The 12,047-nt window shown below is 44.6% G+C and overlaps 1 protein-coding gene across 4 annotated transcripts in view; it reads left to right on the forward strand.

Annotated features, from left to right (window-relative positions):
* micu1 (mitochondrial calcium uptake 1) overlaps positions 1 to 12,047 on the forward strand; it is a 28,755-nt gene that overhangs the window by 15,277 nt on the left and 1,431 nt on the right. For 2 of the 4 annotated variants that reach the window (XM_031871957.1, XM_031871974.1), the window contains 6 exons: positions 3,368 to 3,373; positions 4,095 to 4,209; positions 5,850 to 5,932; positions 6,497 to 6,697; positions 8,107 to 8,244; positions 9,609 to 9,717. In XM_031871957.1, the coding sequence (XP_031727817.1) occupies positions 3,368 to 3,373; positions 4,095 to 4,209; positions 5,850 to 5,932; positions 6,497 to 6,697; positions 8,107 to 8,244; positions 9,609 to 9,717 (652 nt within the window). The remainder of the gene's footprint in view (positions 1 to 3,367; positions 3,374 to 4,094; positions 4,210 to 5,849; positions 5,933 to 6,496; positions 6,698 to 8,106; positions 8,245 to 9,608; positions 9,718 to 12,047) is intronic. The other 2 variants (XM_031871965.1, XM_031871982.1) reach the window with 1 other exon arrangement.

Consider the following 12,047-nt stretch of genomic DNA (forward strand, 5'->3'; position numbering starts at 1 on the left):
TGTGTGTGTGTGTGTGTGTGTGTGTGTGTGTGTGTGTGTGTGTGTGTTTTTTTTTGGGAGTTGGATGGAGACGGTGCCCTAGTTGTAGGTGGTGTAGCACAGAACAAGTGCACTTACACACGGGGAGAGCTTACAGCCACCGCTCACAAATGTCAGGCGCAGGCTCGGGCTAACTTTTCCCTCGAGCAGGTCACTCCGATTTCCCTTTTCCCTTGAAACACTTGTTTCATTGAACCTGTCAAAGTGACAGTAACCCCGGAGCTACCCCATCACACAAAGGTACTGATCCATTTTTAATGCATTTGTCTCGCGGGTCTTGGCAGAACTCAGCCTAGACCCATAAATTCATCTCTTTGTTGCGGTGCTCAGTGGAGACCACGCAGACAACGGAGTCTTCTGATACTATCTGAGAAACGTCATTGCGTCTGTTGTGCGATCATTAATATGGCAACACAATCTGTGTCCATATCCAGTTCTTTCATCATCTACTCTCTGCTGTTATCGGGGTGTCTGCAGCTGCAGTGTCGGACGGGTTCACAGATGTAATCAATAGTGAAGCACAGTGGCCAAGTCTAGAGCTGCCATCAGCTCCTAAAGCCAAGCGCACGGCCACACAAAGTGCTGGCGGAGCAGCATAAATAACAAGAGTGAAGCGAGCAGAGAATGGATGGGTGGCATGTGATGTAAATCTAGTAAGTGTCCATGCTAGAAGTCTGCAGTATAGTGTGTTGAATGATGTCAATCACAGTCACTTCACCAACTGCCTGTTTTCTTTTATTACGAGAGGAGGATGCTGGATGTCAGAGGTGCGCGCCTCCTCGTCAGCACAGCTGTGATGTAACTGAGCCCATCAGTGTCATGTGGTTGATTTGATCATGTAAAGTTGTTTATATTTGTAATTTATAGTCGGTAGAAACTAAGGCTATATAACAATGTAGAATCATATAATTCTTCAGTTTTGGATTTAACAATGAAATGTTCGAATCCTAGAAGAGCTTTTTAATGCAGTCCAAGTTTTCAAGTGTATCACTTCTTAATGGTGTGCTTAGAAAGTGTCTCTTAGGCACTCGTGTGAAATGAGCAGAAAGAGATGAAGCCCCTTTGCATGCACGCCTCTGGCTGTGCTCCACTTGTATGGGCCTCATTTGTTGTACTCTTTAAGTTCGGGTTAGTTTAATTGTGGCCAGGGCTGCTCTGTCGCCTGGTGCACTGGATAGATTAGCTCCGGCCAAAGCCGTAACCCGGGTGTATGTGAGAGCAGTTCATTTGACCGCCCAGCCAGCAGCTCTGTCAGAACTGTGTTTCTGCCTCAGCTCACAGACTAGTTGGGTTGTTCAGTCCATCATCTGCACACAGCCCGGGAAACTTGGCCATAACAGAGCTGACACATGCAGACACGTATGAACACATGAGGCGGGCTCAAGGCAGAGATTTCAAAAGAAATCACGCTCACCTACGTCGCAGACAGCTGTGAAGTTGACGCTGATCAACAGACGCGCGCGCTGGCAGATAATTAACTTGAGTGCTGCAGCAATTAGATTTACAGTCATTTGAAGATCAGTGCTTTGGGGGGAAATCTAAGATGGGTGTTAAATACAGACTCCGATGAAGTTGAGATCCTTTTAGTGATTGCAGCCGCATATTTGAAAGGCATTATGTCCTCTGGGTAGATGAATCAAAACTGATGAAAGACTCGACTGATAAGACGCAGAGTCTGGGGAATCAAGTAACCTAATGGGGATCTCTTGTAGGTAAAACGTGTTTTACCAGTTATCTGAATTATAAATGCATTTTTATAACAACTTCAGTGGGAATTGGAGATGAAGGAAAGATGGAGGATGAAGAGAAGGATAGGACGTGGTTTTTGAAAGCCACAGCGCAGCTTGATATACACACTGCCATCGCTCTCTGTCTGCTGGAGAGAGTGCAGTGTTACGTCATACAATTGTTGGAGAGATTTACAGTATTATAGCACATTGTGTATGTGAGCGAGAGCAAGAGAGTGAAAGCTATACTGTGAGCTCAGCACAGTGAAGTCTGTGGCTGTAGAGTGGGATCCTAAAAAGAGAGACTCGTGTTCTCTTCTGACAGGAACACCGGCTGCATCAGGAGACTACGGGCTCCATGTTTGTGTGTTTATTGGTTAGTATTTCCACACACACGCTGAGATCTCCTCTTTTATCAGCTGAATGTGCTATTTGGCTCCTCTCTTTGGCCAATTATATTCGGATGCTTTTTCGCTGAACGTCATTTTGGCTCTTCTGCGGGGGTGTTCTCGTGCTTGACTCGGGACGCTGAAAAAACCGAGTTATTATGCCTAATGTGCTCTGTGCCTCCGTTCTGATCATTATAACGAGGCCCAGTGTGTTCATGTGCGTAGTTGTGTAGCCGTCTGTGCCGTTAAAATACACACTTTTCTGTTTTTTGGACTGGTGCTAGGACTCTGGCTCACCTCAGGCCTAGAAGGCTGTCTCTGTGTGTCGAGTAGTCAACACCAACCTCTATTACTCTCACTTTCCCTCTTTACTCTTTAATTACGTGTTACATACCTGTCCCTCTCTAGCATTCTCTTACACTTGCACTCACCTGAATGTTTATGGCACAAAGAATGAAACGTTTGCCTTTTGTTATCTCTCTGTGTCTGCCTCTCAACCAGTAGCACTGCTCCAAAAATAACTTTTCTCTCTCTCACCTCCCCCTCTCTCCCACTCCCTTCTCCCTTTGTACTGTAAAATGTACAGTAGATAGCATCAATAATAAATGATGCAATAGAAACCACTATTTTCTATATTTGCGTCATCGACTTGTAAGAGTCAAGACACCATTTGGGGACAGTGATGTATTTGATAGATAAAAGCTCATACCAGTTGTCTTTAGCAGCGATTTCTGTTTATTACGAGGAGGGAGTCGGTTCATGGGGAACGAATTTGAAAGAATTTGATGTTATGCTGTTAAGGGGGTGCCACCACATTTTAGTATTCAGTGTATGCTTTTCCCAATTAATTTGAGAGAACATGGGACTAGCTTTCATTTGCAATTTCCACTCAGCGTACAGCTCCATTGACAATGCAGATAATGAGTTTAATTGACTGTTATAACAACAGACTAGTTAGTGGAGCTCACAGCTGCAGAGACAGCGAGACATCAAATTCAGTTTGAGTGGTATCCCCCAATTATCTCGTTTTGAGCAAGATGCTATCTCTGTATATATATGCGTGTGCGTGTGCGTGCGTGCGTGCGCGCGCGCACTATAAATGCACATGCGTGTCTTTGTCGTTCAAGGCCCTGCTAAAGACAGCAGAGGCCATGCTGCTCTCTAACAGTTGTTTCTCCTCCCTCCTCCTCCTCTGAATTGGACCTCTTACAGACGGAGGTAACTCCACATGGGCTCAGCGTGGCCCAGCCCCCCCACCCCCTCCCCCTCCCCCAGGCATGCTCTGTCCGTCTGTCCACTCTGTTTGGTGGACGCTGTCTTTTCAAGTCTCTTATCACCGAGTGTGTAGTGTGCATGTGGTTAAGTCACTCTTTCATGCAATGCTGTGAATATACACATGCTGACAGAAAAACGTATGTGTGTGTGTGTGTGTGAAAGAGAGGGCTAAAGTCACTTTGTTTTTAATGATTAATACATTGGGGTTGTGTCTTCTATATCGTTAATCAATAGTGTGTGTTTGTGTCACAGTCTCTCGTGATGTTTTTCCTCTCTTTATGTCAGTGTCACACTGTGAGTACAGCCTCTGGTGGATAAAGTGTTTGGAACTGACCACAAACTAATTGCTTGTAACTACAACCCTCACTTGCCTGTACGGCTTCATGTGTATGCAGCATTTGCATGACTGTTATTGTGAAAAACCGTCTATCCATCACCCTCCTTGTGTACCAGGAATATTGTTTGTGTGTGTGGAAGTATAGTAGGTGTGTACAATCCTGTGTTTTGAACAGTCTCTGATTGACTCTCAGACACACACACTTGCTTGCACACACACACACAAAGCCACACCTGGGACAACTGTAACAGCTGTGAGGCTTGTGCTGAATTAAAACTCCTATGTTTTTAATCTACATTTTCCTTTGGTTGTGACCTAAATGAGCAGAAGATCGCCCAGGAGAGGGAGAAGTTTGCAGACGAGGACAGCATATTTTACACATTGGGAGAATGTGGCCTTATCTCCTTCTCTGACTACATCTTCCTCACCACTGTGCTGTCCAGTAAGTACATTGTTGACTGCACAGAGATCTAATGGTGCTGATATGACCCATCCCATTCAATCCCACATCCTTCAAATCCTACACACTGATCACAAATCAAACCCAAAGAAGATCTTTTCATTTCCTTCTCTGCTCTGGGCTTTTTCTTTTTTTTTTTACTGCATCAGTCTAAGACAGAGATTGAAACACAGCGATATTTTCCAATATGATATTATTAGCCGGGTTACGGAGCTGTCTGTCTGATCTCCAGTTCTCTCAAGGTAAATAATGTGTTTCACATAATCCGTTAGCTTGAGCTGCATTGGTGGTGAATACAGAGAGTAACTTTCACGTGAAAAAAAACTCCTTTTCTAAATGTGTCACAGTTCATAATAATGAAAATAAGGCTCTGACTCCTTACTCGCCAATGCCTGGTAAAGTCATATCCCCGGCTTAGCTTGACCGTTTAATATAATCCGTTCATATGGAGGAAGTCTCTGGGGACGTTTTCAAGGACAAGTCATGTTTAAGCAGACGCGACAGCGTGCCTTATGGTTGCTTTCAATCCATTTAACACGCCAGCAAAAATAGTGCAACGGAGGATTTCGCCTATTGGTTCAGGCCTCATAGTCGTACACATTTACTGCTTTTATACGGAATCATTCGTAAGATATGACTCTATTCATCTTTCATATATCCCTTGAAGGCGTTGGTTTGCCAGGGCAGGAATTGTTTATAGTTGTATACAGTAGTAAAAAGTGAAGCAATAAAAACAATTTATCAAATAGATGTTGTATAATAGAATGAGTGTAAACATTATTGCATTAAATCAGATGAACAGTGTTGTTATGATGGGAAAAGGTACCAAAGAAAGCTTCAAAATAATAGCCTAAATGGTTACATGATTTCTATTGAAGTGAAATGCTTACATACATTATGTAACAGCTGTAAACTTTAAAACAACTTTTTTTTTTTTTTTAAATACTTCAATGCTCTTATAGCATCAAATCATAACAGAAGTTCTCTCAAGACACTTCATATAGAGCAGGTGTATATCTTACAGAGAGCCAACATTCCTTCATGATCAAGCACAGTGGCGAGAATAAACCTCCCTGTAACGGTAGAGACCTTGGGCTGAACTGGGCTCTGGGTGGGCGGCCATCTGCCTCGACTGGTTGTGTTGGAAGAGAGAGAAAGAGAAAGGAGCTAAAAGAGTCTCTGTAAACAACTCTAAATGGAAGCGCTGTTTGTTTAACCATTCCCTTTTTTGTTTGTTCTGTCATTACCAGACTGTGGGTGCTAACACTGTGAACTCAGCCTTGTTATGCTGCTGGCCTGAAAACTCATTTCACTGTCTCTGGCCGCATGTTGTTAAAGTGACGTGGGTGTTTAGCAGCAGAAGTACAGCAAATGCCATTTGCAGAAAGTGTACACAGATTGAAAACCAGTGCAGCGAATTGAAATGTCATTAATGCAAATTTTATATTCCAGATTAGCTCTGTGAAGCAGTCATTGTGCAGTCTGACGGCCCCTCTAAAGTGCCCCATGTTGCACCACTGGGGGGGGGGGGGGGGTTTATGATGAAAGCTCGGTGGATCCACTGTGACGTGCCATTTTCATATTGTGTTGTATTGATTTCAGAATTGTGTTTTTGTGTCCAGCTCCCCAAAGGAACTTTGAGATTGCTTTCAAGATGTTTGACCTGAACGGCGATGGAGAGGTGGATCTTGAGGAGTTTGAACAGGTGCGTAGCCACACACACACAAAACACACACACAAAACACGCACACACTCAGCATATTGAAAGGAGACATTCAGTTCAAACAGCCAGCCCACCCGTTAGGACCGTGCTGTACCCACAGTAGCAACTGATTGCATTACAGCAACCAGTAACTCACGCTGACAGGCACTAAAGGAAGGTTGATGTGCAACACTGACATTTTCTCAGAGGGAAAAGATAAGTGCTGTGCTGAGCACTTAGTCCATATATCATGATCTCTACCACTGGATGTGATGGAGAGTTCATGATATACAGTATTGTTTGTATAGAGGTTTTTTAAGCTAAACCTCATTATGTCAGAGAATGAATGAAAGATGCTTTCAACTGCTTTTTAATATGACGCAACCAAGTGGTTTTTAAATCAAGCTAATCTTATACAAACCTCACAAGCATCCTCACAACATCATTTTTTTATGAGAATATTAGTGGATCAATATAAGTAAATAGTCACAAGTACCTCTGAAACCTAGTCTACACCATCGTCCTGGTTGACATGGGACCGCCCCCCCCCCCCCTCTCAATCCCTAGGTCCAGAGCATCATTCGTTCCCAGACCAGCATGGGCATGCGGCATCGCGACCGCTCTACCACAGGAAACACCCTGAAGACGGCCGGCTGCAGCTCGGCTCTCACCACCTACTTCTTTGGAGAAGACCTGAAGGGGAAACTCACCATCGGCAGCTTTCTGGAGTTTCAGAGGGAACTGCAGCATGACGTGCTCAAACTAGAGGTAACGAACGAGTGGAGGAATATAGCATGATGCTACTCTACTATTGCTTACAATTCTAATCAATATCTTGTAATCTTAAATCTTAGCCTCTGCTGCACCTATTCAGGGACTAGCCTATGCTAATTGACAGCGGACAGCAGTAAATATTGCTGTTCCTGTTATGACGTTGTATATAAAACACATGAGAAGCAGGCCAGAGGATGACAGAAGCACTGTGTGGATGGTCTGTCAGCACTATACAAGTGTCACTCTCTCAAAGCTGTGTTGTTTGGTTATAGAAGCCATTTTCTGTCTCCTCAGCGTGACACCAGACCCCTCCTCGTGCCTCTACAGTTACAGCAACCGATCAGTGTTGCTGAGCATATGGTTATTGTAATCCATTTAATTAGCGTGGGGAGTGCCTCGCTGATCACTGAACCGTAATGGGTGCCGTCATCTGAAGCTCCAAGAATAGGACTGGAGTCGGAGCATCTGCCAGAAAGAAAGCGCTATCTGTCAGTTCTTAATGATTCCACGATGCTGTGAGAGGGAAATCATAACACCACAGATGAGAATGACACCAGCATGAATAATACAATCCAATTCCTCTAATTCACTCCTCTTTCTTTATGTGCTGACCCTGCAGCTCACCCGAGGCCATTGTTCACCAGCTGTAGCAGTTGTTTCTTATTCTTGTCTCTATAACGTTCATGAATCCTCTTGTTCTTTAATTCCCAATGAAGCTGGAATTACAAAAAGGTTTCAGAGCATCATGTATACATTTAAAAATACTGCAGGATTTCAAAGTCGCTCTCTCTATCAAGCCTGTATGTCGATGCACAACAACAGAAATGTCAGAATAACCAGAGCTGCTGTCGTTAAGCGCGTCCTGCCATCATCTTTACTGTTGTGGTTCACTCTCACCGCTCTAATAGTGTCATTTTCAGCAGACAAAGCTAAAAAAATACAAAAACTCATTTAATTTTGACCTCTCCTCATAACAGGTAGATCCTCTGCGGGTCAGGTCACCCCTGAAATCTTTACTGCAGGCTTATTTCAGCTCAGTCATGAGCTGCCTCTCTCAGGTGTGACAAATTAACATTTTGAGAGGTCGGCGTGCTCAAGAGAGAAAGAAGGGAGGGAGCCGCATAGACTCAGACATAAATCCACTGGATTGACCTGACACAGCGACGGCCCACAGCTGTTAAGCCATACCCCAGTGGGACATTGTAAAAAAATAATAACAAAGAAATAAAAGCCTGCACATTCAGATTTAGTGTCGCCAATGCCGGCTCCAAGCATGATTCAACCGGAAGCCTGACACCAGTATTTACTGTTCCCCATCTCACCATGCCCTCCTCCTTCCTATTAATTTGTTTTGTCCCTCTGCACAGCACTCAGTCTTCATCTGTGTCTCTCTCACGCTACAGTTCGAGAGGAACGATCCTGTGAGCGGCAGAATCAGCGAGAGACAGTTTGGGGGTATGCTGCTGGCCTACAGCGGCGTCCAGTCTCGTAAACTCAAGCAGATGCAGAAGGGCTTGAAGAAGATGTTCAAGGACGCACAGGTGATGTTATTGTGGAACTCCTGAGATAAGTGATTGGTACTTTGTGGTTTTATGTGGTGCTACATTTGGTGGCGTGGACTGTTTCGATAAAGCGGCCTACATGTGAGGATGCGTGACAGACGGTGGGTGCCTGAGTGAAAAGGAGATTGTGCCGGGACATTGCGAGTGTGTGAGACAGACTGGACGTAAGGAGATACATCACCCGGAGAGGACAGCACACTTGGAGCCTGCCGTTATCCACTTGACTGACACTTACTCTTCTACCTTCCTCTATCTCCGTTTGTGGTGACCAAACACAGAGAAGCCAGTGCTCAGCAGCAGGGCACAATTACTCCATCTCTGTTAGAGCTTCCTAATAAAGCCTTCAGGCTTTGTCCTCCTTGGTTGCTCTTCTATCAGTAAAAAACTTAAGAAGTCAGTCTACTTATTATACTCGGGATGCTTATTTTGTTTAGTTCAGATGCACGCTTTCTTGCAAACAAGAGTTTTGACTTTCCTTCCCCAACACGTACTTTCACAAAACACCACCGCCTTGCTCTAAGCAAGTCAGATGACTCCGCTGGGACACACCAAACACAAGAGGGATGTAAAAATATTCCAGATGCAGAGGGCTCAGAGTTTATACACCTATCCCTCTCCCATTTCCAGTGCTTTGCATCAACTTTGGCTTCATGCCTCAGCGTAATGAGCCCCATCAGTCAATTGACTGAAGATACGCCCATGCATATCGTATCCCCAGAAGTGTTGCAGCAAAGATCCATCCCTGTTATGTTTTTTACCCAAAGATAGTAAGCATCACATGAGCCATGATACGGCACATTTGATGGTTAAATGCAGTGTTTAGCAGAGAAAAGAAAACAGGGAAGCTGCCGTGTCTCCAAGGCACGAGAAAGAGATGAGGCTGGTGCTGCCAGAGTTGTGTCTCTCTAAGGAATTCAACTGCAGTAAACCCCCCCCATTCCCCTCTTTTTCCATGCCGGTGTGTCTCTCAGCATTGGCATAACCTGTAATGTAAATGAGAAAAATAGTTATTTACAGCCTGAGACCAGCTGCTCACTTTTGTTTTGCAAATGAGCTCATCAGCAGCGTGGCAGCTGTGTGACAGTGCGTCCGTGTTTCTATGTGCACGTCTGTTCCCCTGTCCTCTTCCACGCCCCACACACTGTTCATCCACGTGTGTCCACTGCCTCTGCCCACTTCCTCTTGTCGTTTGTGTCACACTGCTAAGCCGTTCCCGGAATGTTACTGTGCGGTCCCAGCTCGTGTAATGACGATGTTTTTGTAACAATCTGGGAGCTCTAATGCCTCCGGTAAGACGGCAGTTTTCTCACCAGACTCATTTTTGTTTATTTCATCTCGTGCAGGGCATCACATTTGAGGAGGTGGAGAACTTCTTTACTTTCCTAAAGAACGTGAATGACGTGGACACAGCCCTGAGTTTCTACCACATGGCTGGAGCCTCCATAGACAAAGGTACTCCCACATGCGCCCGTTCTCTCTTTTCTCCAGAATTACTCCCCTTCAGCCTCAACTGTTGTCACTTTCACCCTCGGTCTCTCCGAGCTGTTAGCACTCCAGATTGGCTTCCCCCACCTTCTTCTGCCTGGCTTTGCTCTCAATCCTTGCTCAGCCATTTGTCATCGGTTTGTCCATCCATCCTTTTTATCTACCTTCCTCCAGGCCGGCAGGAGAGCGCATGCATTGAATCCAAGAGCCACGAACATGCTCTTTGCAGGCTACCGATGTCCACTGACACATGCCAGCGTAGTCATCACTGGGGGAGGAGGGAGAGTAGGGTTGGGACTGGGCGGACCCGTCATTACATGGTTGCTCCAGGATGGTGTATGTCTTCTGTAAGCTGCTGACTGGAGCGTAACAAAAGCTCTAACAACACTTCTAAAGTACCATCAAGCAAGACGCTAACATTGTACTTCTAAAGATTTCAGTCCTTGTTTGTTTTGGCAACACCTGTGGTTACATGGTGCTCCAGCTAGCAGTTTTCAATACAGCAGCAGGACACTGTAAAATGTGGGTTACCTCGTTGAGGAGCTGGAGGGGTGCAAGAGGGTCACCTGCAACTCTTCATCTACCTAGGATCTTCCTCATTGCTTCCTCAAAAGAAAAAAAGTTTAATGAATTCTTAAGGAAACAAGTGAAAATTATGGTTTACATTTCTTACTACTTAGTCATTTGCAATTGTCTGTATCATTTCAGTTCATTTCAAGTGTTGATTGTAAGAAGACTTGTTATTTAGCTCACTCTGGTTGCTTCTGCTTCCATGACTCCCGTGCAACATTTAAAACTGATCTGCTGTCAGAAACAAAAGTCTTGTTTAGTAGAAACATTTTTGATAACCGCTCGTATAACCCGCTCATTGCGTTTCCTCTGGCTCCTTCACATAAAGACGTTACCTCTGGTTTGGCCGGTTGACAATGCTCTTAATGTGAAGCAGCTGCTGTTGGATGTTTAGTTTGAATGTGTCCGCAATGATTATTCAAAAACACCAATTGGTAAGTGTCAAATTGCTCATTAAATGAGTCGTATTTCCTTTATCTTCCACAACATGAACCTCTACTGAAGTCATTCGTCTGTCAGATCCCAACAATGAAAGTGGATTGAATGCGAGAGCAGCACGGGCCTGTAGCTTTGACAGTATGGCAAGTTGTTCGATGACTCAATGTTTTCTTAGTTTATTACAGTGATTCAGTCCTTCAATGGGCCTCCATATGTCTTCTGTCAGCACAGCCATTAGTTCTGATTCACTGATGAAACAGCTTCTGCTGTAAGAGTGCAGGGTCTACCCCGAGGTGCTCGTCTCCAGCGTATGGTTCCAGTAACAAGCTGTGTGTGTGTGTGTGTGTGTGTGTGTGTGTGTGTGTGTGGTAGAGGGGTATTGAAAACATCAGGCTTCTGTAGGTCTGCTGAGAGCTGCCAGGCATGCGTCTGCATATTATCTCCGTGCTCCCGTTGTCCGTGCAGTTAAACCGTCTCCATACTCGTCGAGCCTTAAAGGAATACTTCGCCCACAACGTGATCATTTCTACATCAATTACTCACTTCTTGTTGCCTTGAATCCTCAAAGGAAACGTTGCTTCCATGCCTCCACGGTGGATCAAAAAACTCACAACTCGTGCAGTATACTCCAAGTCTCATTCATCCAGTCGCAGGCGTGAGACTGTTCATGTGGATGTGTTTTAAATCGTACGCTGTGTTTTCTTCATGAATTGAAGGCAACACGAGGTGAGTAATTGTCATGAAATGGTCATTTTGTGGGTGAAGTATTCTTTAAGGAGCTCTTCTATTGCTCTCTTCTCTTTTACGTCTTGTGTTTCTCTCTCTTTCTCTCTTTCATCTCACTCTCTGATGATTTCACACCCTTTTAGAACAGTTTCTCATATGTGGGTGTTATCTGGAACTGCTCATTATTAAAGGTAGAAAAGAAGGCCACTAATGAGATTCTCCGTGGAGTGATTCAGCTGTTTTTTTGTCTTGCCATTTGCAGGGAGATTTTGTCAGATATTCTTTTCATCCCCAACCTCTCCTCTTCCTCATGCTCCTCTATTTCTCTTAAACCTTGTGAGCCTTTTGAAGTCTGAGGCTATGTAGGTTTTCATCATTTTATTATCTATTTGTTTTTCTGAAATGACCCCAGAGGCTTTTTTTTTTTTCATTCTCCTCAGCCAGTCTCATTTTCAGCCAGATGTCCTGATGCTGCCCGTCCCTCCTCCTCCTGCTCCTCTCAGCCTCTCTCTCTCTCTCTCTCTCTCTCTCTCTCTCTCTCTCTCTCTCTCTCTCTCTCACAC

This window comes from Anarrhichthys ocellatus, unplaced genomic scaffold (assembly GCF_004355925.1).
Source record: "Anarrhichthys ocellatus isolate YVR2014 unplaced genomic scaffold, GSC_Weel_1.0 scaffold3, whole genome shotgun sequence".
Lineage (NCBI taxonomy): Eukaryota > Metazoa > Chordata > Actinopteri > Perciformes > Anarhichadidae > Anarrhichthys > Anarrhichthys ocellatus.